We start from the raw sequence: 22,817 nt of genomic DNA, 5'->3' as shown, positions 1-22,817 counted from the left end.
ACATGGAACTCTCCGTGTTTCCCTCCCTCCCCTCTCTTTCTGCAACTTGATGTCTCGCTGCTACTTCCTCTCCTTCACCACTTTAACTTTAGGAAATACAGAAGCCAATTTTCAGACACGGACATTCACAAACGGAGGTTAAAATCAAGCTATAGATTTCAAGTAGTTTGGGTTATAGTTTTATTGTGATATATGACTGTAAGTGGGTGTAATTTCAATAATCCAATCCCTTTACACTGATCATCTGCCTCGTTCTTCCCTTCCTTTCAAATATTTATCGTCGCCCTTAAGCTGAGTGAGGGGGGAGATAATCGGGTGCGGGGGGGGGGGGGGGGGGGGGCGGTCAAGTGAATTGTCTAATGTACCGAAACGGAATAATGGGATTCTTGTCCCAAAGCTGAACTTGGATCTATATCGCTCCTCATGACTTTCTCTCCCTAAACTACGGAACACGCAACCTTTCTTCCTCACTCAGGCCTATCCATCGACCTTCTCCTTAAACTTCCAGGTGTATAAGAAGGATTCCCATCACTAACAACCCCGTTTGCAAAATACCCAACTGATTCCAGACCCTGGAGGTTCTAGGAGATTAGACCAAGCAGCTCAGAGAGTCCGTGGAATTGGAATGGGTCTGCAGTTGGCCAGGCAGGATGTGCGGAGAGAGAAACTGCGTTACAGTTGCAAGTCCTTGATCGGAATTTGTCTTAACCGTGCCTAAACTGCTGCACAGTTTAAACATATGTTGAAGATCTACAAGCACCCGATTTGTTTCACGAAATAATTTAAGGTGGTTGTTCCTTGTTCTCGTGCTGAATACATGGAGATCCATGAGTCAGCAGAAGCGGTGTTCTGCAATTCTACATCTTTTCCTCATGATTCAGCGTTCTCCGCCCTCAACGTAGATCAACTATTATACTTCATCAATGCTTCTTGATCCTTGGTGATGGGTAGTCTGGTCTGTGATCGACTTGGCTGCCTCCACGACTCTCTGCAACCTGTCCCAAAACCAAGCTGTGAAGCAACCCACAGTGTGCTTTCTATGGTGCATCTAGGGTCCATCAGTAAAGTAGCTGAACTGGAGTGGAAGCGAGTCGCACTCAACCGCTGAACAAGAGGATCTGATTGAGAGGAAGGCCCCAGTGTGTGCCCCCGCAGTCTTTCCACTTTGAAGGCAATTACCCGAAATTCGGGAAATTCTGGTGGTCTTCGGGTAATTTTAGGGAAACAAAATAATTTCGGAAAATATCCGCATCTGACCCGCGAATGGGTGTAAAGGTGATACACAAAGCACTGCCAGTTTGGTGCTCAAAGGTTTAAACAGAGCGCTGTCAGTTTAACGCGTGGAAATTTAAACGAAGAGCTGTCGGCTGCAGCGCTATGGGTTTTAAATGTAGCATTACCTGCGGGACCGCTATGGGCTTTAAACATAACGCTATGGCCACAGCGCTACGGTCACAGACTGTTCTGGAAAATTCCCGTATAACAATGAGTCTTTGGAATTCTCTTCCTCAGTGGAAGTTGAGCCTTTGATTATTTTCCAGGCAGTGGTAGAATTCTGGATGAGCCTGGTGGTGAAAGGTTACCAGTGGGATTGTAGTTACATTGGGATTGGCCTTGATTTTACAGAATGGTGGGTGGGCTCAAGGGGCAGAGAGGGAGGGAGTGGAGAGAGGGAGGGGTGGAGAGAGGGAGGGGTGGAGAGAGGGAAAAAGTAAGGAGGAGAGAGTGAGGGAGGGAAAGAGGGATGGAGCGAGAGTGGTAGAGAGAGAGGAGAGACTGAGACACATGAGAGCAGGTTGCAAAAACGAAGACAACAAAGCTGCGGCCCCACTCTATCCAGTCCCGTGTGTGGGCGCTGCTGACCCACAGCCCGTGACAGAGCGGCCCACTGGGGAAGACGGAGCAGAGGGCGGCCGGACAGTGCTGACCCCTGGGGGAGAGTGGGGGCTGTCCTGAGGGATGCGCTCCTTCGGCCGCTTACACCTTGTTGCTCGGGCTCAGAGCAAAGATACTGGAGCATTTGGTTCAAGCACTCACTCACCCTCCACAATTATTCACAGCGCAAAAATTGACCATTTCGGCGGCTTTTGACAGGTAAGAAAATACGCGTTTTGTGTGTTAACAGTGTATGCCGGAGGCTGCCGTCCTCCAGAAGGATTGAGCTGCTCCGTGCGTCATGCTCTTTGACCTGGTGACCTTACATGCAACTATTTAAAACTAAAGAAAAACTGAAACGTAACATCCTGATGAATCTTGCCTGCAGCCTCTGCAGGTGCAATGCATTTCGCCGTATTAGTAATGACTCGGTCTGCTTCGAAATAGGGGTTAGGGCTTGTCCCAAATCTGTTGGTCCCCCAGTAGAGTGATATAGCCATCAGGAAATGTTGCCGGCTGGCCCATTCCAGCATGGCAGTGGTGATCGTTACTCTCATGAGATATAGACCAGGAACCTGAAAGAGAGGTACAAACGACTTCATAAACGAAGGCTCATAGTACAAGAGCAGGACGTTACGGTGAATCTATATATAACAAAGGTTTGGCCCCAAATGGAGAATGAGGTCTATTTCTGGTCACCAAACTTAAGGAATGATGTGGGAATCATTGGGAGGATGCAGGAGATATTGAATGTAATGGATTTAGGGATAAGGAGTTCCTGTTCCGTGGTTGAGACGGGGGAAGCGGATCCTGGTTTTCCATGGAGCGGGGATGTTGCGAGGAAGTTTAATATAGAGGCATAGGGTCGGGAGCGTTTTGGAGCCGGTGAATGGGTGGAAGTTGTTTCCACCAGTAGAAGGAGCAAGGGGTGCAGATTTGCAGAGAGTTATGTGAGGATAAACGTGCTGCAGTGGCGGTGGAAATGCAGCCAATGAAGCTTTTCGAACTTGGATCTCCACTCTCTGAATGTCGCTGATCAGCAGACAAAGTGAACCTTATCAACCTGGAATAAATGTTAAAGGATCTTATAATGTCTTTTAAACATGCACCGTGTCTCCGAATACAGAGTGGCCCGATGTCTGGTGCATGGGAGGCATTGCACTGTTGTGGATTAAAATCAGACCGGATGGAGGTCTACGTTCACCAGGGGCATCGTACAATGGCAACTCTGCCGGCAGTCTGTTCGTTTTTTCATATTTTTTAAATTTTTACTGTTTGATAAAAGTTTGTTTTAATGTTTTCCGGTTTGTCTTATGTGGGGAGAGGGGGATGGGGTCGGGGGGAAACGTTTTTTTCCAGGTTCTTACTTTGCCGGAGATGTGATGAATTTTCGGATCACGGCGCTCTGCAGCCTTCCATCGATGGAGCTGGAGGCATCCTCGAACTGTCGTGAGCCCCACCGCGCGGCGTGGACTTAACATCGGAGCTGATCCCTTGCCTGGGATCGCTCCATCCGCGGCCTGCGGACTTACCATCAAGAGCTCGCAGTCTCGGGAGCGGCCAAGTCGGGAGCTCCAACACGCAGAAGGTTCGACCAGCCCCGACCCACGGTTCGATCGCTCGGCGAGGGGGAGCTGACATGTGGGAGCTGATCGCCTCAATGTTAAGGACCCAAATCCCGCCGGCTACGGGAGTCAAGATCGTCCCGTCAACAGAGGGCTCGAGGCCCCCGACCGCAGGAGAGCAAAGGGAAGGGACTTGAACTTTATTTCGCCTTCCATCACAGTGAGGAATGTGGAGGAGTCACTGTGGTGGATGTTCATGTTAAAATGTATTTTGTGTGTTTTGTTGCTTTATGACTGACTTGGCAAATTAAATTCCTCGTATGTTGCAAAACATACTTGGGAAATAAAGTACTATTCTGATTCTGATCTTGATCCCGGGCGATGTGGGAGATGCGGGGGGTTTGTAACCACAGCCCAACGGGGTACACTCGAACCGAAAAATCACCTATTCCTGTTCTCCAGGATCTGTCTGGCTGTCTCACTGTCTGGCCCACTGAGTTACTCCAGCTTTTTGTGTCTATCTTCAGTTTTGGTTACTGTTATAGGAAGGATGTTGTTAAGATGGAAAGACTGTAGAGAAGATTTACGAGGATGTTGCCACGACATGAGGAGCTGAGCTATCGTCTTTAACACGCTGTAGGGGAATCATGAACCAGAGGACAGGTTTAGGTGAGAGGGGAAAGGTTCATTACGAACCTGAGAGGCAACCTCTTCCACACAGACGCCAGAGGGTGTATGGAATGAGCTGCCCGAAGTGGTAGGTAAGTCGGGCATTATAACAACATTGAAAACACATTTGGAAGGCACATGGATAGGAAAGGTTCAAGGGATTGGACCAAATGTGGGGCATCTTGGGAAGTTGAGGCAATTTTTACATGCTGTGCGACTCTGACAATGATTAAAAGGCATTTGGACCAAACTTGGATAGAAAAGGGATACAGCCCTAAAGCAGGCAAATGGGATTAGTATTGAGGTTTCATGGTTGACATGGGCAAGTTAGGCTGCATGATTCGCTTCTGTGCTGCACAGCTCTGTGGTTCCAATGAACGCATGCCCTTTGCTCTTTCTTCATAAATAGTACTCCATAACCTGACTTTAGTAATAAAACTAGACATCGTATAAAGCTGGATTTTAAAGCAGTCCATTATAGATGATCTGAAAATCTGAATGCAAATAGAAATACTGTTAATGAATGAAGGTCATATCTGCAGATGTGTTCAAACAGCGCCCTCCATAATGTTTGGGACAAAGACCCATCATTTATTTATTTGCCTCTGTACTCCACAATTTGAGATTTGTAATAGAAAAAAAATCACATGTGGTTAAAGTGCACTCCCCACCCACCTCTCCATTCCACTGTCCCACTCCCCGTTACCCAGTCTTTCACACTTCACTTCTCACTGATGTTCGCTCAGTGTTTGAGTACATCAATGTGAGTGCGTACATGTGTGTGAGTGTGCGTCACAGTGTGTGAATCTGTGTGTGAGTGTGTGTGTATTTGTGGGCATGTTAATGTGTGTGGGTGTGTCAGTATGAATGTGGGACTGTGCAATGTGAGTGTGCGAGCGCACTAATGTGCTCGCTTGTGGGCATGCGCGTGTGTGAGACTGTTAGCAATTATGTGAGTGAGTAAATATGTGGCTGTGTGAAGTTGTGACATTGTATGAGGGTTTATGAGCATATGAGAATGGCTCAGTAACTGCAGGAGTAGAGTGTAAGAACGTGTCAGTGTGTGAGCATGTCTGACTGGATTACTATGAGTATGTGAGCGTATGTTTTCATGAATGAATCTATGAGCATTTATAAGTATGTGTGTGTGGACATGTTTGTGTTTGTGAGTGAACGTCTGTGAGTACGTAAGAATATCTGCCTGCAAGACCGCTTGTGTGTATGAATGAGTGTGTACGATTTTGAATGTATCATCATGTGAGCGTCTGAGAGTGTTAATTGAAGAAGATAGACACAAAATGCTGAAGTAATTCACAGATGATTGTAATTGTAATTAATTTATTCGCCAAGTATGTTTTCCGTGAAAGTCGGAGAGAAGCAACAGCGAGAGCGAGTATTGGCAGGAAGTAGGAGGCAAAGAAGATTTTAAAAGAGTGCCAAAGGCCCAGCTGCGAGTAATCTGCTTAGCCATAAAGTCGTTGATTAGGTAGCAGATATAAGAATAGAATAGAATAGTAGAATAGTTTCTTTATTGTCATTGTAACATGGGCCATGTACAACGAAATTTAAAATGTCAGCCAGTCAGTGCAGCATTCAAACATTTCTAAAGCTAACGAAACATCCACGGTAAAATAATAAAGATAAGCAAATAAATAAAAATCACAGACAAAGCACGCATACACACCCAACCCTCCATCCTTCTGTCGATTTCACCGTTACCACAGTCCCTTAGTCTGTATCGCCCCTGCGTTCCTTGGCGGCCACATTTAGTGCTTTTATAGCAGTGGGGTAAAAACTGTTTTGTAGTCTATTTGTCCTTGTCCTTGTGGATCTGTACCGTCTGCCTGACGGCAACAGTTCAAACAGGGAGTGTCCGGGGTGGGAGATGTCCTTTATTATATTCTGGGTTTTTTTGGTGCAGCGGGAACTGTGTAGGTCCTCCAAGGTAAGGAGAGGGCAGCCGACAATCCTCTGGGCGTTGTCAATGGCCCTCTGGAGCGCTTTCCTCTGAGCCACTGTGCAGCTGGTGTACCACACGCATACACAGTATGTTAGTATGCTCTCAATGGAGCACCGATAAAAGGACAGCAGCAGCCTCTGAGTGATGTTGTTCTTCCTGAGCACCCGCAGGAAGTGCAGTCTCTGCTGGACCTTTTTCAGCAGCGCAGTGGTGTTCACGCTCCACGTCAGGTCCTCCTCAATGTGGATTCCCAGGAAGCGGAAATCCGCCACCCTCTCTACACAGTCCCCTCTGATGGTCAGTGGTACCATGTCCGTTTTGTTTTTCCTGAAGTCTATTATTACTTCCTTCGTCTTTGAGGTGTTGAGGAGCAGGTTATTTTCTTCGCACCACACTGTCAGCTGCTCCACCTCATCCCGGTAGGCGTACTCGTCCCCCGCGGAGATGAGTCCCACCACTGTAGTGTCATCCGCAAATTTGACAATGGTGTTGCTGTGGTGGGCGGGGGTGCAGTCATGCGTGTAGATGGTGTAGAGCAGGGGGCTCAGTACACAGCCCTGTGGAGAGCCGGTACTGAGGCTGAGGGCCGTGGATGTGTGATGGCCCACTCTGACTCTCTGGCTTCGACCCGACAGGAAGCTATTTATCCACGTACAGGTGGAGTGTGGAAGTCCCAAGTCCCCCAGTTTGTCCACCAGTTTGTGGGGAAGGATAGTATTAAAAGCAGAGCTGTAGTCCACAAAGAGCATCCGCACGTAGCTCCCCCGCTGCTCCAGGTGAGACAGTGCAGCATGGAGAGCTGTGGCTACAGCGTCCTCTGTGGATCTATTCGCTCTGTACGCAAACTGGTGGGGGTCAAAGCTTCGGGGCAGAAGTGATGTGATGTGACCCCGGACCAGTTTTTCAAAACACTTCATCACCACTGGCCGGTAGTCGTTGAGGCTGGAGATGTTGTTTTTTTTGGGCAAGGGGACTATGGTGGAGGATTTCAGACAGGGTGGAACAGTGGACTGGGCCAGAGACTGGTTAAAAATCCTCGTCCAGACTCCAGCCAGCTGGTCTGCGCAGTCCTTCAACACGCGTCCAGAGACGCCGTCCGGACCAGTAGCCTTCCTTGGATTGATGGCCCGCAGAGTGCGCCTCACCTCATGCTCCTCTATCTTGAGGGGTAGGCTGCTGTAGACCATGTGCTGTGATGTGGCTGTCTCGGGTGGCTCCACTTCAAAGCGAGCAAAGAAGTGGTTCAGCTCCTCTGCCAGCGAGGCGTCACCTTCAACAGCTCCAAGGTTGGTCTTATAGTTGGTGAGATACTGGATCCCCTGCCACACCTGCCTGCTGTTATTACTGTCCAGGTGGTCCTCTATCTTCCTCCTGTAATTTGATTTGGCCTCTCTGATGCCTCTCTTCAGGTTAGCTCGGGCCGTGCTGTATAAAGCCCTATCGCCAGACCTAAAAGCGGTGTTCCTCTCTTTCAACAGCCGCTGGACCTCCCGAGTCATCCAGGGCTTCTGGTTGGGGTAGACCCGGATCTGTTTGTCCACTGTGACCGTGTCCATGCAGTTTTTTATGTAGCACAGTACACTGTCTGTGAACACCTCCAGGTCCCGGTGTTCAAACACCTCCCAGTTGGTCCTGTCGAAACAGTCCTGCAGCTGCTGAGAAGCACCATCAGGCCAGGTTGTGATGGTCTTTTATAAGAAGTGGAGCTGTAGTGGAGCGGCCTTGTTGAGGTGAAGTGCCTTGGTGAGTAAAGTGTAAGTCTTTGGCTCGAGGGTGTTCGGCGAGGAGGCTGAGGCAAGGAGGCTAAACTTGATTGAAATTTGTGATTTTTGTTCACTGAAGAAATAGACAATAGTTGCAGGAGTAGGCCATTCGGCCCTTTGAGCCAGAACCGCCATTCACTGTGATCATGGCTGATCATCCACAATCAATACCCCGTTCCTGCCTTTTCCCCATATCCCCTGACTCCGCTATCTTTAAGTGCTCTATCTAACACTCTATTGAAAACATCCAGAGAATTGGCCTCCACTGCCTTCTGAGGCAGAGAATTCCAGATTCACAACTGTCTGTGTGAAAACGTTTTTCCTCATCTCCTTTCTAAATGACTTACTCCTTATTCTTAAACTGTGCCCCCCCCCCCCCCCCCCCCCCCCCCCCCCCCCCCCCCCCCCCAACATCGGGAACATGTTTCCTGCCTTTAGCCTGTCCAATCCCTTAATAACCTTATGTTTCAATAAGATGCCCTCTCATCCTTCTAAATTCGAGAATATACAAACCCAACCGTTCCATTCTATCAACATATGACAGTCCCGCCATCCCTGGACTTAACCTCGTGAATTTACGCTGCACTTCCTCAATAGCAAGAATGTCCTTCCTGAAATTTGGAGACAAAACTGCACACAATACTCCAGATGTGGTCTCACTAAGGCCCTGTACAACTGCTGAAGGACCTCTTTGCTCCTGTACTCAACTCCTCTTGTTATGAAGGCCAACATGGCAGGCATGTTAATTGTAAATGACATCTGCGCCGCCGCATTTACTAACGTTTCATACAACGAAGCTGATATAAGATATAAGGTACATAGGGTGGGTATCAATTAATTCTAGACAACAGAAAATAATCTAACCCCATTAATTCACTCATTATGATGTGCTCTACTGTATGATGTGTGCAGCAAAACCTGAACTTCCAGAGTGGTCTATCTTGTCGTTTCTTCAGCGGACCTCAAATTTATTTTAAGAGCAAAATATACGGTGCTGGAGAACTCAGCAGGTCAGGCTGGATCTATGGCTCGTCTGAAGAAGGATCTCGACTCAAAAAGTCACCTGTTCCATCTCTCCAGAGATGTTGCCTGACCCACTGAGTTACTCCAGCACTTTGTGTCTATCTATGGAGGGAATGGTTAGACGAAGTTTAGGGTCGGATCCCTTCTTCAGACATTTTTAAGGGGTTCGGAAAGATCGAAAATTTCACGTATTTAAATAGGAGTGGGGGGGATTGGGGATGGGGGAGGAGGAAGGGGGGAATGTGAGTGGGGAGGGGATTGAGGGGGAATGTGAGGGGGTTGAGGGGAGGGTTAGGGGTAGTGTGTGTGTGTGAGGGGGTGAGGAAGATGAGGGGCGGGGCTATCGGCGGGACTGTCAATCAACTGGCGCCGTCACTCCGCCTTCTCTCCGCCCATTGGCCGCGCCCGCTGTCCATCAGCCCTGTCCCGCCCCTGGCCGCAATGATTGGCCGCTGCACCCGGTTGTCATGGCGGCGGCGGCGGCGCGGGGCCTCGAGAACAGCGGGCGGGAGAGGAGTGAGTGAGTGTGAGGGGGAAGGATGTAAGGAATTTAAGGGTGAAGGGAATGGGGGGGGGGGGGGGAAATGGAAGAAATAGGAAGTGGGGGAGGTAGGAGGGGTGTGTGTGGACCCTCGCTAACTGCTGCTGCTTCTTCCTCCCGCCCACAGGCAGACGCTGCCCCCTCCTCACGGCCCGTGATCCCCACCCCCAGTGATGGAGCGTCAGGCCCCGGAGAGCGCGGTCACTGACTACCATGTGCTGCAGGTGATCGGACAAGGCTCCTTCGGCACCGTCTACAAGGGTCGTAAGAAGTTCAGTGGGCAGGTGTTGACCCTTCACGCTACACCCCGATCACCACCTCCACCCCCCACCCCCTCCCCCCTCCCCCTCACCCATCCCACACCCCACCAAACCCTCTCCCCCTCACCTACCCACCCCCATCCACTCCCCCCTCACCCACCAGCCCCGCCCTCACCCACCCCCCTCTCCCTCGCCCACCCCCCCCCTCTCCCACCCACCCCCCCCCCCCCTCTCCCACCCACCCACCCCCCTTCCCTCACCCATCCCCACCCACACCCCTCACCCAACCCCCTCTCCCTCACCCACCTCACCCACGCACCCCACCCACCCTCTCACCCAGGCCCTTGCTGACCTCTGCCCTTCCACAGGTGGTGGCGCTGAAGTTCATTGCCAAGCGGGGCCGCTCGGAGCGGGAGCTACGCAGCCTGCAGCGGGAGATCGACATCATGCACGGGCTGCGTCACCCCAATATCATCCAGATGCTTGACAGCTTCCAGACCCCCACCCAGGTGGGCAGCTGGTCACCCCATCCCCCAACCCACAGTGGGGGGCATCTGCTCTGGCCGTGCCTCATGGTCCCGACTGCACCCCCTGCTCCAGACACTCAGCGTGTAGACTGTAGTCACGGCTACCTGCCTGTAGACCCCGAGATCAGCAGTCTCACTGTAGACCCCGAGATCAGCAGTCCCACTGTAGACTCTGGGATCAGCAGTCCCACTGTAGACTCTGGGATCAGCAGTCAGACTGCGGTTATGTCACCTGGGCATGGCATGGCGTGGGGAGGGATGTTTGCATTGTGGATGGGTGTCCATGCGGGGTGGGAGGGGCTGGGGTTGGGGTGGGGTGAGGTGGGTGTATGGTGGAGAGTGTTTGGGTGCGGGTATTGTGGGGTTGGGGTGGGGTGTGGGTGAGGTGCTGGGAGGGTGGGGGGTGTTTGGGTGGTGGGGTGGGGGTGAGGTGTTGGGTGGGTTGGGTTGGGATGTGGTGGGCTTTGACTCCCTCCCCCTCATTGAGCCTCTGCCTACCCGCAGGTGGTGGTGGTAACGGAGTTTGCTCAGGGGGAGCTCTTCCATGTGCTGGAGGATGACGGCAGCTTCCCCGAGGAGCAGGTGGGCAGCGGCACTTCCCCCACCCCCTCCCACTTCCTCTCTCCTCCACCCTGTCACCCTCCCCCCCTCCCCGTCACCCCCCTCTCTCTCTCCGCACTCTCCCCGTCACCCCCCCTCTCTCCCCTCACTCTCCCCCTGTGACCCCCGCTCCCCCCTCTCTCTTCCCGTCACCCTGCCTGTCACAACCCCCTCTCTCTCCCCCTGTCACCGCCTCTCTCTATCTCTCCCCGTCACCTCTCTCTTCCTCATGTCACCCCCCTCTCTCTCCCCATTGTCTCCCCTCTCTCCCCCCCATCACCCCATCCTCTCTCTCCCCTTGACATCCCCTCTCCCTCCCCCTGTCACCCCGTCTCCCCTCTCTCTCCCCCTGTCACCCTCTCTCTCTCTCTCTCTCCCCTCCAGGTGCGGGGGTGGCAGCCCAGCTGGTCTCTGCTCTGCATTACTTGCACTCCCACCGCGTCCTGCACCGGGATCTCAAGCCGCAGAAACGTGCTCATCGGCAAAGGAGGCGTCCTCAAGCTGTGCGACTTTGGGTGGGACTCGCTCCTGCTTGGTGATGTTTCAGAAGGAGGGGGAGGGAAGAGGGGAGGGGGAGAGGGGCGGGGAGTGAGAGGGGGCGGGGAAAGGGTTGTGTCGGAGCAAGGGGGAAAGGGAGAGAGAGTGGGACATAGATGGGAGAGAGATGGGGCTGGGGGAGAGAGGGAGGGTGGTGGTGGAAGGAGGGGAAGAGAGGTTGGTGACGGAGACGGGGAGGGAGAGAGAGTGGGAGGAGAGAGGGAGAGCAAGAGGGGAGTGTAGGTGGTGGTGGCATGGTGGGGAAAGGGGAGGGCGGTGAGAGAGTAAATGTGCAATGAAGGTGGGAGAGAAGGGGACGTAGAGGAGAGAGGGGTATGGGAATAATGGTGAGAGTGGGGATAGTGATGGTGGAAAGGAGGGCAGAGGAGGCAGAGAGTGGGAAGGGGAGAGGGAGAGGTCCTGGTGTATTGGGTGTAGCGAGCTATGGTGACGGAGTTTGTAGCTGTCCAGGCAACATACCGTACACGAGCCCGATTAAAGCGTACACTACAGGTTGTGACAAAGTGCAAGGTCCACAGTGAGAGAGAGGGGAGAGAGACAGAGAGAGAGAGAGAGAGAGAGGTGGGGGAGAGAGAGATGAGGAGAGTGAGGTGAGAGAGGGGAGGGGTGAGAAAGAGGTGAGGGGGGTGAGGGGGGGGGGGTGAGAGAGAGGGGAGAGAGAGGGGGGTGGAGTGAGAGAGAGAGGAGTGGGGCAGGGCTTCCAACTCTCACGCATTGATCGTGAGACTCGCGCTTTTGATGAAATTCTCACGCTGTCACGCTGATGACAGAAATTCTCACGCTCAAATTAAAAAAAATATAAATGAATAAATAAAGTCATGCTCCTCCACACTCACCAATGAGAATAGTTTTCTGTCGGCGGGTTTCCCGTAAAGAATGAACAATTTAATTGGCTTAAACCCATCGCACTTTAAAATGACAATGCAGATAAAAATACTGGAGAAACTCAGCGGGTGCAGCAGCATGTATGTCTGAGTTTCACCCTTCACACTCAAGCATTTCTCCAGCATTTTTGTCTACCGCTCTACAGAAGCTGCCTCACCTGCATTCACATTCCCGTGCAGACTACCTCTCTTTACCCCCCCCCCCTTCCCGGGAGGGGAGGGGAGAGAGTGAAATGGTCCCCGTACATCGGCAAGTCTCCACTCACTTCGGGTGTTGTCGCCGCTTCACTGACACACACTCTCACACACAACCTCACACACACACACACACACACACACACACACACACACACACACACACACACACACACACACACACACACACACACGGTTTAAAGGGATATGGGCTAAATGCTGATAAATGGGGCTAGTTTAGATGGGGCATCTTGATCTGCATGGACAAGTTGGGATGATGGGCCTGTTTCCATACTGTAAGACTATGACACATTGTAGAAAGGGTGCAATTGCTCTGGAGAGGATCCAGGGGCGATTTATGAACATTTTGGCTGGGCTAGAATTTTGTTTTCACTTTGAAGAAAGATTTGATTTGAAAGAAAGAATAACTCAGCAGGACAGGCAGCATCTCTGGACAGAATAGGTGATGTTTCGGGTCGAGACCTTCAGACTGAAGAGGTTGAAAGCCAGCCATAAAACACAATGACTGGAGATGTGTGTTATCCAACTAAGGGCAGAAATCAGATTCATGTGTTCATCTTTATTGACGTGACACCATAATAAATATATTACAGAAAAAATAATTTAATAGGGTGGCATGGTGGCGCAGCGGTAGAGTTGCTGTCTTGCAGCACCACAGACGCAGATTTGATCCTGACTACTGGTGCTGTCAGCACAGTATTTGTACATTCTCCTTATGACCACATGGTTTTCTCTGGATATTCTGTTTTCTCTCGCATCCGAAAGCAGTGCAGGTTTGTAGATTAATTGGCTTCTGTAAATTGTCCCTGGCGTGTAGGATACAACTGGTATATGGTAGATTGCTAGTCAGTGTGGACTTTGTGGGACGAAGGGCCTGTTTCCATATATATGTTTGACATGTATATTTTAATTTAATTGAACCATATACGGTTGAATATGAGGCATTATTTTTGTCTTGTTTCTATAGTCAAAGGTTAAGGTTGACTTATTTGTGCAGAACAGTGATGGAAGTCTGATTCCTCTTGCCTTGTTTCTATGTTTTTGTTTCTCTCTATATATGCATAAGAGCATGAATTATAATCTGATTTCCATACATGAATATACTAAGGTATATGTGCTGCGCCTATTGATCAGAGCCTGGCTCTACTGTGGAATGTAATTAGGAATGTAATTTAGCCTAACCTTATACCTAATCCAATTTGAAGCATAAATGTTGCATTCAAGTGTGAGTTAAAAGACTTGCTACAGTATGCACCAGATTGCACAATTTCAAGCTGAAAAATGTCAAAGCCCCCTACCCCCTCCCACACCCTTCGCCCCCCCTTCGTCGTTACACTCCCTCGCAATTTCTCACTCTCAACCCTCACCCAATGTTGGCAGCCCTGAGTGGGGTGAGAGAGAGGGTGGTGGGATAGAGAGGAGGAAAGGGGGGAGAGAGTGGTATTGATATTTGTTTACAATGTCACATTTACTGAGATTCTGCTGCTGTACTGCACTGGGGGACGGCTGGGGCAGCTCCTGCATCAATACGGCGCTGTGTGTAACTCCAATCTACTGTCTCTTCACTCCCCCCCCCCCCCCCCCCCCCCCCCTTTCCCCACTACACTTCCCCTCCCTCCCTCCCCCTCTCCCGTCTCTCCCGCCACCCCCCCCAGCTTTGCGCGGGCCATGGGCCTGCAGACCCTGGTGTTGACGTCCATCAAGGGCACTCCTCTGTACATGTCGCCGGAGCTGGTGGAGGAAAGGCCGTATGACCACAGGGCCGACCTGTGGTCCCTGGGCTGCATCCTGTACGAGCTGCATGCTGGCCGCCCGCCCTTCTACACCTCCAGCATCTTCCAGCTGGTCAGCCTGATCGTGCGTGACCCCGTGCAGTGGCCCAAGGGCATCAGCCCCCACTTCAAGGTGAGGCTCAGCCCGACCCTGACCATGACCCCCTCGCTGACCCCGTCCATGACCCCTCTCCCTCTAACATCCTCTGCCCTTCCCTCTATCCTCCACCCCATCGCACCGCCTCCGTCCCTCCAACCATGACCCCTCCACTCTGCCCCTCAGAGTTTTCTCCAGGGGCTGCTGACCAAGGATCCCCGGAAACGTCTCTCGTGGCCTGACCTGCTGCTGCACCCCTTCATTGTGGACAGAGTGAGCGGTGAGAGGGGACGGGGCTGGGGGATACTGACACTGGTGGGTGGGGGGGGGGGGGGGGTGGAGGGAAGGGCAAGTGGGAGAAGTGGGAGAAAGGGAGGGGGAGAGAGAAAGAGAGGAGGAGAAAGAGGGCGAACGATAGGTGAGGGGGAGAAAAAGAGAGGAGGAGCGGGAGAGAGAGTGAGAGAAAAGGAGTGAGTGGAGAGAGGGAGAGAGAGAGAGGAATAAATAATGGGGAAAGTGTGATGGGGAGTGGGAGGGTGGTGATAGGGAACAGGAGAGGTAGAGGTAGGAGAGGGTGGCTTCATAACTGACCCCCTGTCTCTGACACCCTCCCCCTCGCTGACCCCCCTCTTTCCCTCTGACCCCTCCTCCCTGTGACCCCTCCCCCTCCCTGTGACCCCTCCCCCTCTCTCTGACCCCCTCTCTCTGACCCTCTCCTCTGAGCCTCCCATTCTCTCTGACCCCTCCCCCTCTCCCGTGACCCCTCCCCCTCTCTGACCCCCCCTCGCCCTATCTATGACCCCCACCTCTCTCTGACCCCTCCACTTCTCACCCCCTCCCCTCTCCGTTCCCTCCCCATTCCTTGACCTCCCCTCCCTCAACCCCCTTTCTCTGACATCTTCCCATCCCCTCTCTCTCTCTCTCTCTCTCTCTCTCTCTCTCTCTCTCCCCCTCCCCCCCCCCTCTGCCCTCTCCCCCATCTTCCTCTCTCTCTGCCCCCCTTCTCCCCCCCAGTGCTGCCGGAGCAGGATGCGGGTGTGGAGGGGCGGTCGCTGACCCAGCAGCCCAGCCCCGAGGAGGAGGTGCTAAGGGAGCAGCATGGCCGGGCTCAGGCTCCCCGTCCCGGACATTCCCGCATCCTCACCAGGGCCCGGCAGCGGCTGCTGGAGGTGGCCCCCACACAGGTGGGTGGGAGGGGGCAGCTGGAGGGCTTGTGGGAGCTGGAGGGGAGGGGCGGGGGGTAGGAGAGGGTAAGGGAGGATGGTGGAAGGGAGGGTGGTGGAGTGGATGGTGGTGGAGGGAAGTGATGGACGGGGGAGTGGGGAATAGGAAGGGAGGATGGTGGTGGGTAGGATAGGGAGGTTGGAGGAGGATAGGGTGAGGAAGGGGAGTAAGGAATTGGTACGGAGGGTGGTGGAGAGGATGAGAGGGGTGGAGGGCAGTGAAGGGGAGGGTGGTGTAGAAGAGGGCGAGGTTGAGGGTGGAGGAGACTGGGGAGGGCAAAGTGAGGGGGGGTGACAGACATTTTTTTGGGGGGGTGTTCAGGAGACTGGGGCCGGGGTGTCCCCCATAAGGCACTGGTGAAGCCTCATTTGGAGTATTGTGAGCAGTTTTGGGCCCCGTATCTGAGGAGGGATGTGCTGGTGTTGGAGATGGTCTTGAGCAGGTTCAGGAGAATGATCCCGAGGATGATTGGGTTAACCTATGATGGTCGTTTGTCGGCACTGGGATTGTACTCGCTGGAGTTTAAAAGGATGAGGGGAGACCTCATTGAAACTTACTGAATAGTGAAAGGTCTGGGACCACAGTCCACAGCCTCGGAATAAAGGGATGTACCTTTAGAAAGGTGATGAGGAGGAATTTCTTTAGTCAGATGATGGTGAATTTGTGGAATTCATTGCCCAGTCAATGGGTATTTTATACTAATGCAAGCAGAGATTGACAGATTAGTTTGTCTGGGCAGTGGTCAAGGGGAGAAGCGAGAAAATAGGGTGAGAGGAAAAGATAGATCAGCCGTGATTGAATGGGAGAGTAGACTCGATGGGCCGAATGGCCTAATTCTGCTGCTGTGGCTCATGAACGTATGAGCAGTGGCCTCTGGCGGTGCTGTTGTTGCCCCCGACAGGACGCGGACAGGGGGCAGAACCCAGCCCCGGAGCCCCAGCCCAGGATGGAGCCCCCCGGCCCAGAGAGGGGGCGGGCAGCGCGGGAGGAACCGGCAGTGGAGGCCGCACCCACTGGCACTGCCCCCCTCTGTGGCAGGGGAAGTGGGGCCTGGGACAGGTGAGAGGGGACGGGGCGGGGGAGACGGGGAATGGGAGACAGTGAGGGGGAGCACAGGTGAGGGGGAGACGGGGAGGATGTGGTCAGTGGATGAGGGGTCTATGAGGGGGAGACGGGTGGTGGGGGGTGGAGGGGAGACAGCGAGCACAGGTGAGTGGGAGACAAAGGGGTGACGGGGGTGGGAGAAGGAGGAGGGGGACAGCCAGGAGAGAGACTGGTGGGGGGGAGTCTTGGGGAGGGAGACTTGGGGAGTGGAGACAATGAGGAGAGAGCACTGGTGATGGGCAGCATCTTTGGACTGTCTACCCCATCTATGCCTCTCATATATACTTCTATCGTCTCTTCCCTTCAACTTCCAATGCTCCAGAGAAAAACAATGCAAGTAAGTCCAATCTCTGCAGTTAGAAACTTAGAAAATAGGTGCAGGAGTAGGCCATTCGGCCCTTCGAGCCTGCACCACCATTCAATATGATCAAGGATGATCATCCAACTCAGTATCCTGTAACCTGCCTTCTCTCCATACCCCCGATCCCTTTAGCCACAAGTTAACACTCTCTCATCCAAGCATCATTCTGGTCAACCCTCTCCAAACCCTCCACATCCTTCATGTAACGGGGCAAACAGAACTGCACGCATTACAAATGAGATGAACCAAAGTCTTCTAAAGCTGCATTATGATGTCCTCACACTTACGCTCAATGCCTTGACCGATAAAGGCAAGCACACCATACACCTTCTTTTCCCCCATCTATCTACTTGTGTCACCACTTTCAGGGAGCTGTGGACTTGGACCCTAAACTGGAATATTTTATTCCCAGGGTGTTGGTGTGTTTAATGTAAGAGGAGGGAATGTAAGAGGGGATGTGAGGGCTAAGTGTAATTCCACAGAGAGTGGTTGATATATGTACTTGGTGACAGAGGAGGGAGGGAGGGGGTCAAATCAGACACACGCACTGTGTTTATCAGTCATTTACATGGGCAGTTTGATGGGCTCTGGAGGGGATGCATCCAATGCTGGCAAACCGGTGTACACCCGGCGAACGGTCGGCATTGACCTGGTGGGCCGAAGGGCCTGGGTGGGTGCGGTTGGCCGCTGTGAGGGGACGGGGAAGGTGTGGAGGGTGAGAATGTCTGTGGGCATCACCACTCCGACCCTAACGTGTACGCTCTTCACTGCAGCCACAAGATCAGCCACGATTACCAGCTGCAGTTTGCCCTAGTCCACGTGCCGGAGAGGGAGGGTCCCGGAACGGAGAGCGAGGTAACTCCCCCCCCCCCCCCCCCCCCCCCCTGCACAACCCGCACACCCCGCCCGTCACATGGACTGGGTGTGGGAGGAAGGTATGGGACGGGGGGGGGGGGGGGGGGGGAAGGAGGAGAGGAGAGGGGGGGGGGGGAGAGAAAGTAGAGGGGGGGAAGGGTTCGGGAGTGCGAAGGGGTGGGTGAGAAAGTGGAGGGGTGGGGGAGATGGAGAGGAGGGGGGTGATGGGGTGGTTGAGGGAGGGGGAGGGTGGGGGGAGAGAGAGGGGAGGTGAGGAAAGGGTGAGGGATGGAGGGGAAGGTAGGTGTGGAAGGGGGAGGGTGGAGGGAGGGTGGGTGAGGGAGGAGGGGGGGGGTGGGCGAGGGTGAGGGTGGGAGAGGGTGGGTGAGGGTGGTTTGAGTGAGGGAGTGCCTGGTGTGGGTGCTGCGTCCCAGGTCTGATTCTCTTCCCCCCCCTCCCCGGGGCAGGGGGAGACGGACAGTGAGGAGGAGTGGGAGCGTCTGATGGAGGTCACCGATCCGCCTGCTCTGCAGCTCAGCACCCCCCTCGCCCTCCTGAGGGACCCGGCCTTCCCACCGCACCGCCTCCGCACAGCCACCCCGGCTGGGGCATGCCTCCGCACAGGTACGGTGAGGGTGGGGGGCAAAGGGCGGGCACTGCTGTGAAGTGTGTTGGCTAGAGGGGGGGAAACCAGCGGTGGGGGGGGGTAGATTACCAGTGGTGGGATTATTGGCGATGGGGGATTATTGGCGATGGGGGATTATTGGCGATGGGGGATTATTGGCGATGGGGGATTATTGGCGATGGGGGATTATTGGCGATGGGGGATTATTGGCGATGGGGGATTATTGGCGATGGGGGATTATTGGTGATGAGGGATTGTTGGCGATGGGGGATTGTCGGCAGTGGGGACGGCACCGCTGGGAGTTGGATCAGGTCGACCCAGTGGATGTGATGAGTGGAGATGGGGTGGGTGGGCACGGGCCGGGAGTGTGGCAGTGGGCAGTGTGAGGTAGAGGTAGAGGATGGACGCGCTAGATGGGCCGCTGAGACGTGTCGGCGGAGGGGGAGGGTTGGGGGAAGCATGAGGCAGACTGCAGGGAGAAGGGGTGGGCCGTTAGCAGTGGGCACGGTATGTTGCATTCAAGAGCTTGAATGTAGAGTCACAGAGTGATACAATGTGGAAACAGGCCTTTTGGCCCAACTTGCCCACAGTGGCCAACAATGTTCCAGCTACACGTCCTTCTTGCCTCCGCTTTTAAACAATGGGGTAGTCCCAGCCACAACTACCTCCCCTGGCAGCTTGTTCCATACACCCACCACCCTTTGTGTGAAAAAGTTACCCCTTGGTTTCCTATTAAATCGATTCCCCTTCACCTTGAAGATAATGAAGATGGTTGTGAAAGATTGCAGCAGGATCTGGATCGATTGGCCAGGTGGGCGGTGGAATGGTTGAAAGGGTGAAAAGTCTTTTGGCACTTTGGCCCCTTCACCTTGAACCTATGTCCTCTAACCCTCGATTCCCCTACTCTGGGCAAGAGACTTTGTGCATCTACCTGATCTATTCCTCTCATGATTTTGTGCACATCATAAGATCCCCCCTCATCCTCCTACGCTCTATGGAATAGAGACCTAGCCTACTCAACCTCTCCCTATAGCTCACACCCTCTAGTCCTGGCAACACCCTCGTAAATATTTTCTGAACCCTTTCAAGCTTGACAATAACTTTCCTATAACATGGTGCCCAGAAATGAACACAATGCTCTAAATCTGTCTCACCAACGTCTTATACAACTGCAACATGACTTCCCAACTTTTTTACTCAATACTCAATACTCTGACTGACAAAGGCCAAAGTGCAAAAGCCTTTTTGACCACCTTATTTACCTGTGACTCATCCTTCAAGGAACCATGCACCTGTACTCCTACATCCCTCTGCTCTACAACACCACCCAATGGCTTACCATTTACTGTGTAGTTCTTGCACAAAATGCAACACCTTACACTTCTCTGTATTAAATTCCATCAACCATTCCACTGCCCACCTGGCCAATCGATCAAGATCCTGCTGCAATCTTTCACAACCATCTTAAATATCTGCAAAACCACTCACTTTTCTATCATCAGCAAACTTGCTAATCTTGCCCTGTATCTTCTCATCCAGAACCATGTAAGGGGAAAATATACATATAGAACCTTACCATCATTGATGCCACTGTTCATAGCCCCATGACAGTGGCAAGTAGATAGTATGGGATAGAAGGCGTATCGTGTGCATGCCTTGATACATCTGGACATTGAGTACAGGAATCGGGAGCTCTATAATACTTTGGCATGGTTGCTGTTGGAGTATTGCCTGCAGTTCTAGTCACCCCATTATAGTGTAATATGTTATAAAAAGTGAACTGCAGATGCTGATTATACCAAAGGTAGACACGGAGTGCTGGAGTAACTCATCTTAGGAAAAAAATGGACAAGTGACATTTTGGGTCGTAACCTGCTTCCAGATAATGTATAAAATCATGAGAGGAATAGATTGGGTAGATGCAGAGTCTGTTGCCCAGAGTTAGTGCATCGAGGACCAGAGGACATGGGTTCAAGGTGAAGGGGAAAAGATTTACTAGGAATCTGAGGGGTAACTTGTTCACACCAAGGGTGGTGGGTGTATGGAACAAACTGCCGGAGGAGGTAGTTGAGGCTGGGACAATCCCGACGTTTAAGAAACAGTTAGACTGGTACATGAATTGGACATGTTTGGAGGGATATGGACCAATTGAGGCAGGTGGGATTAGAGGGCAGATGCATCGCAGATGCAGTATAATATGGGTAAATGTGAGGTTATCTACTTTGGTGGCAAGAACGGAAAGGCAGAATATTATCTGAATGGTGTCAGTTTAGGAAAGGAGGAAGTATAACGGGACCTGGTTGTCGTTGTACATCAGTCACTGAAAGTAAGCATGCAGGTACAGGAAGTGAAGAAAGCTGATGGCATGTTGGCCTTCATAACGAGAGGAGTTGAGTATAGGAACAAAGAGGTCCTTCTACAGTTTTACAGGGCCCTGGTGAGACCAGACCTGTAGTATTGCGTACAGTTTTGGTCTCCTAATTTGAGGAAGGATATTCTTGCTATTGAGGGAGTGCAGCATTCCCGATGTTGGTTTAGTCCAGAACCAGGGGCCACAGTTTAAGAAGAAGGGATCGGCCATTTAGAACAGATGAGGAAAAAACTATTTCACCCACAGAGTTGTGAATTTGTGGAATTCTCTGCCTCTGAAGACAATTGAGGCCGATTCACTGGATGTATTCAAGAGAGAGTTAGATAGAGCTCTTTTGGCTAGCGGAATCAAGGGGTATGGGGAGAAGGCAGGAACTGGGTACAGATTGTGGATGATCAGCCATGATCACAATGAATGGCGGTGCTGGCTCGAAGGGCCGAATGGCCTACACCTGCACCTATTGTCTATGTATCTACGTATGTTCCTGGGCTATGTTGGCCGTTCTGGGCATGTTGGGCTGAAGGGCCTGTTTCCACGCTGTATCATTGTGACTATTCAGTATTCAGTATTTCTTTAATATCATTTCACTGAGTACTCGCATACACAGAGGAAACGAAAAAACGTTGCTCAATCGGTTTCCATTCAGTGTATAAATAAAAAAAAAGGATAATACATAGAGCTGTAAAAACAAATTAAACTTACCATGTTTAAAAGAAAGTAGGCCTAAGATTAACAATATAATACAAACAGACATTCCGATCGACAGTGGCTTTACTTTGACAGGTGCCTAACTGTCAAAGTATGGGCGGGGTTGGATGTGTTGGTGAGCGATATTTTGGGAGGGGACAAAGTCCGTTAACCAGTCTTATTGCCTGTGGGAAGAAGCTGAGGAGCATCCTGCTGGTTTTGCAGCTGGTGCTCCTGTACCTCTTCCCAGATGGCAGAATGGAAAAGATGTGATGTGATGGGTGGTAGGGGTCATGGATGATGGAGATGGCTCTACTGATGCTCCTCTTCTTGTATATCTCCAGCAGGAAAGGGAGTGGGGCACCAATAATCCTGCTGGCGGTCTTCACTATCCTGTTGAGTTGATATTGTTCGTAAGCCTTGCAGCTCCCGAACCAGGAAGTGATGCCGTAGGTTATTATGCTTTCAATTGTGCCCCTGTAGAAGGTTCTTAGATGGGCAGTGGGGAGACCTGCTTTCCGTAGTCTCCGGAGAGGGTTGAGTCGCTGTTGGGCTCTTTTGACCACTGCTGTGGTGTTGGTCATAGAAGTCAGGTCATCCGACAGGTGGAGTCCTAGGAACTTCATACTGCTGACCCTCTCCACAGCAGCTCCATCCATATACAGTGGTGTGTGGTGTTGTTTTCCCACCCTTCTGAAGTCGACCACCACCTCCTTAGTTTTTTCCACATTAAGAGTGAGGTTGTGGGATTTGCACCATCCTGTGAGCAGCTCCACCTCCATCCTGTACGCCGACTCATTATTGTCGCTGATGAGACCCACCACTGTTGTGTCATCAGCGAACTTATTGATATAGTTGTTACTGAGTCTAGCACTACAATCATGAGTAAGCAGACTAAACAGCAGGGGGCTTAGGACACAGCCTTGGGGTGAGCCAGTGCTCACGGCGATGGTTTTTGATGTCCGACTGCCCACCCTGACCGTCTGCTGCCGTTGTGATAGAAAGTTAAGGACCCAGTTACAAGTGCCAGTATCCAACCCTAACAGCTTCAGCTTCTCCACCAGCTGCTGTGGAATGATTGTATTAAAAGCAGAGCTGAAGTCTATAAAGAGGATCCTGGTATAAGTAATTTTCCGGTCGAGGTGTGACAGTGCGAGGTTGAGTGTTGTGGAGACTGCGCCCTCCGTGGACCGGTTGGCTCTGTAAGCGAACTGCAGTGGGTCTAGGTCGGCAGGGAGACAATTTTTAATATGCTGTATAACCAGCCGCTCAAAACACTT

General features: G+C 52.1%; 1 protein-coding gene across 1 annotated transcript; it reads left to right on the top strand.

Annotated features, from left to right (window-relative positions):
• Positions 1-9,316: 9,316 nt before the first annotated feature.
• On the top strand, positions 9,317-18,444 carry LOC129694946 (serine/threonine-protein kinase 36-like; the record flags this gene model as incomplete). Its single annotated transcript, XM_055631687.1, is given in 12 exon segments — positions 9,317-9,375; positions 9,524-9,680; positions 10,025-10,165; positions 10,688-10,769; positions 11,168-11,250; positions 11,252-11,298; positions 14,097-14,346; positions 14,497-14,590; positions 15,325-15,494; positions 16,436-16,593; positions 17,773-17,854; positions 18,322-18,444. Coding segments are annotated over 11 exon segments (1,341 nt in total), but the record flags the coding sequence as incomplete, so codon positions are not given.
• Between the last annotated feature and the right edge of the window lie 4,373 nt (positions 18,445-22,817).

The sequence above is a fragment of the Leucoraja erinacea genome, unplaced genomic scaffold (genome assembly GCF_028641065.1).
Source record: "Leucoraja erinacea ecotype New England unplaced genomic scaffold, Leri_hhj_1 Leri_868S, whole genome shotgun sequence".
NCBI lineage: Eukaryota > Metazoa > Chordata > Chondrichthyes > Rajiformes > Rajidae > Leucoraja > Leucoraja erinaceus.
Note: the sequence above shows the minus strand (reverse complement) of the source record. Positions and strands in the feature narration are given on the sequence as shown.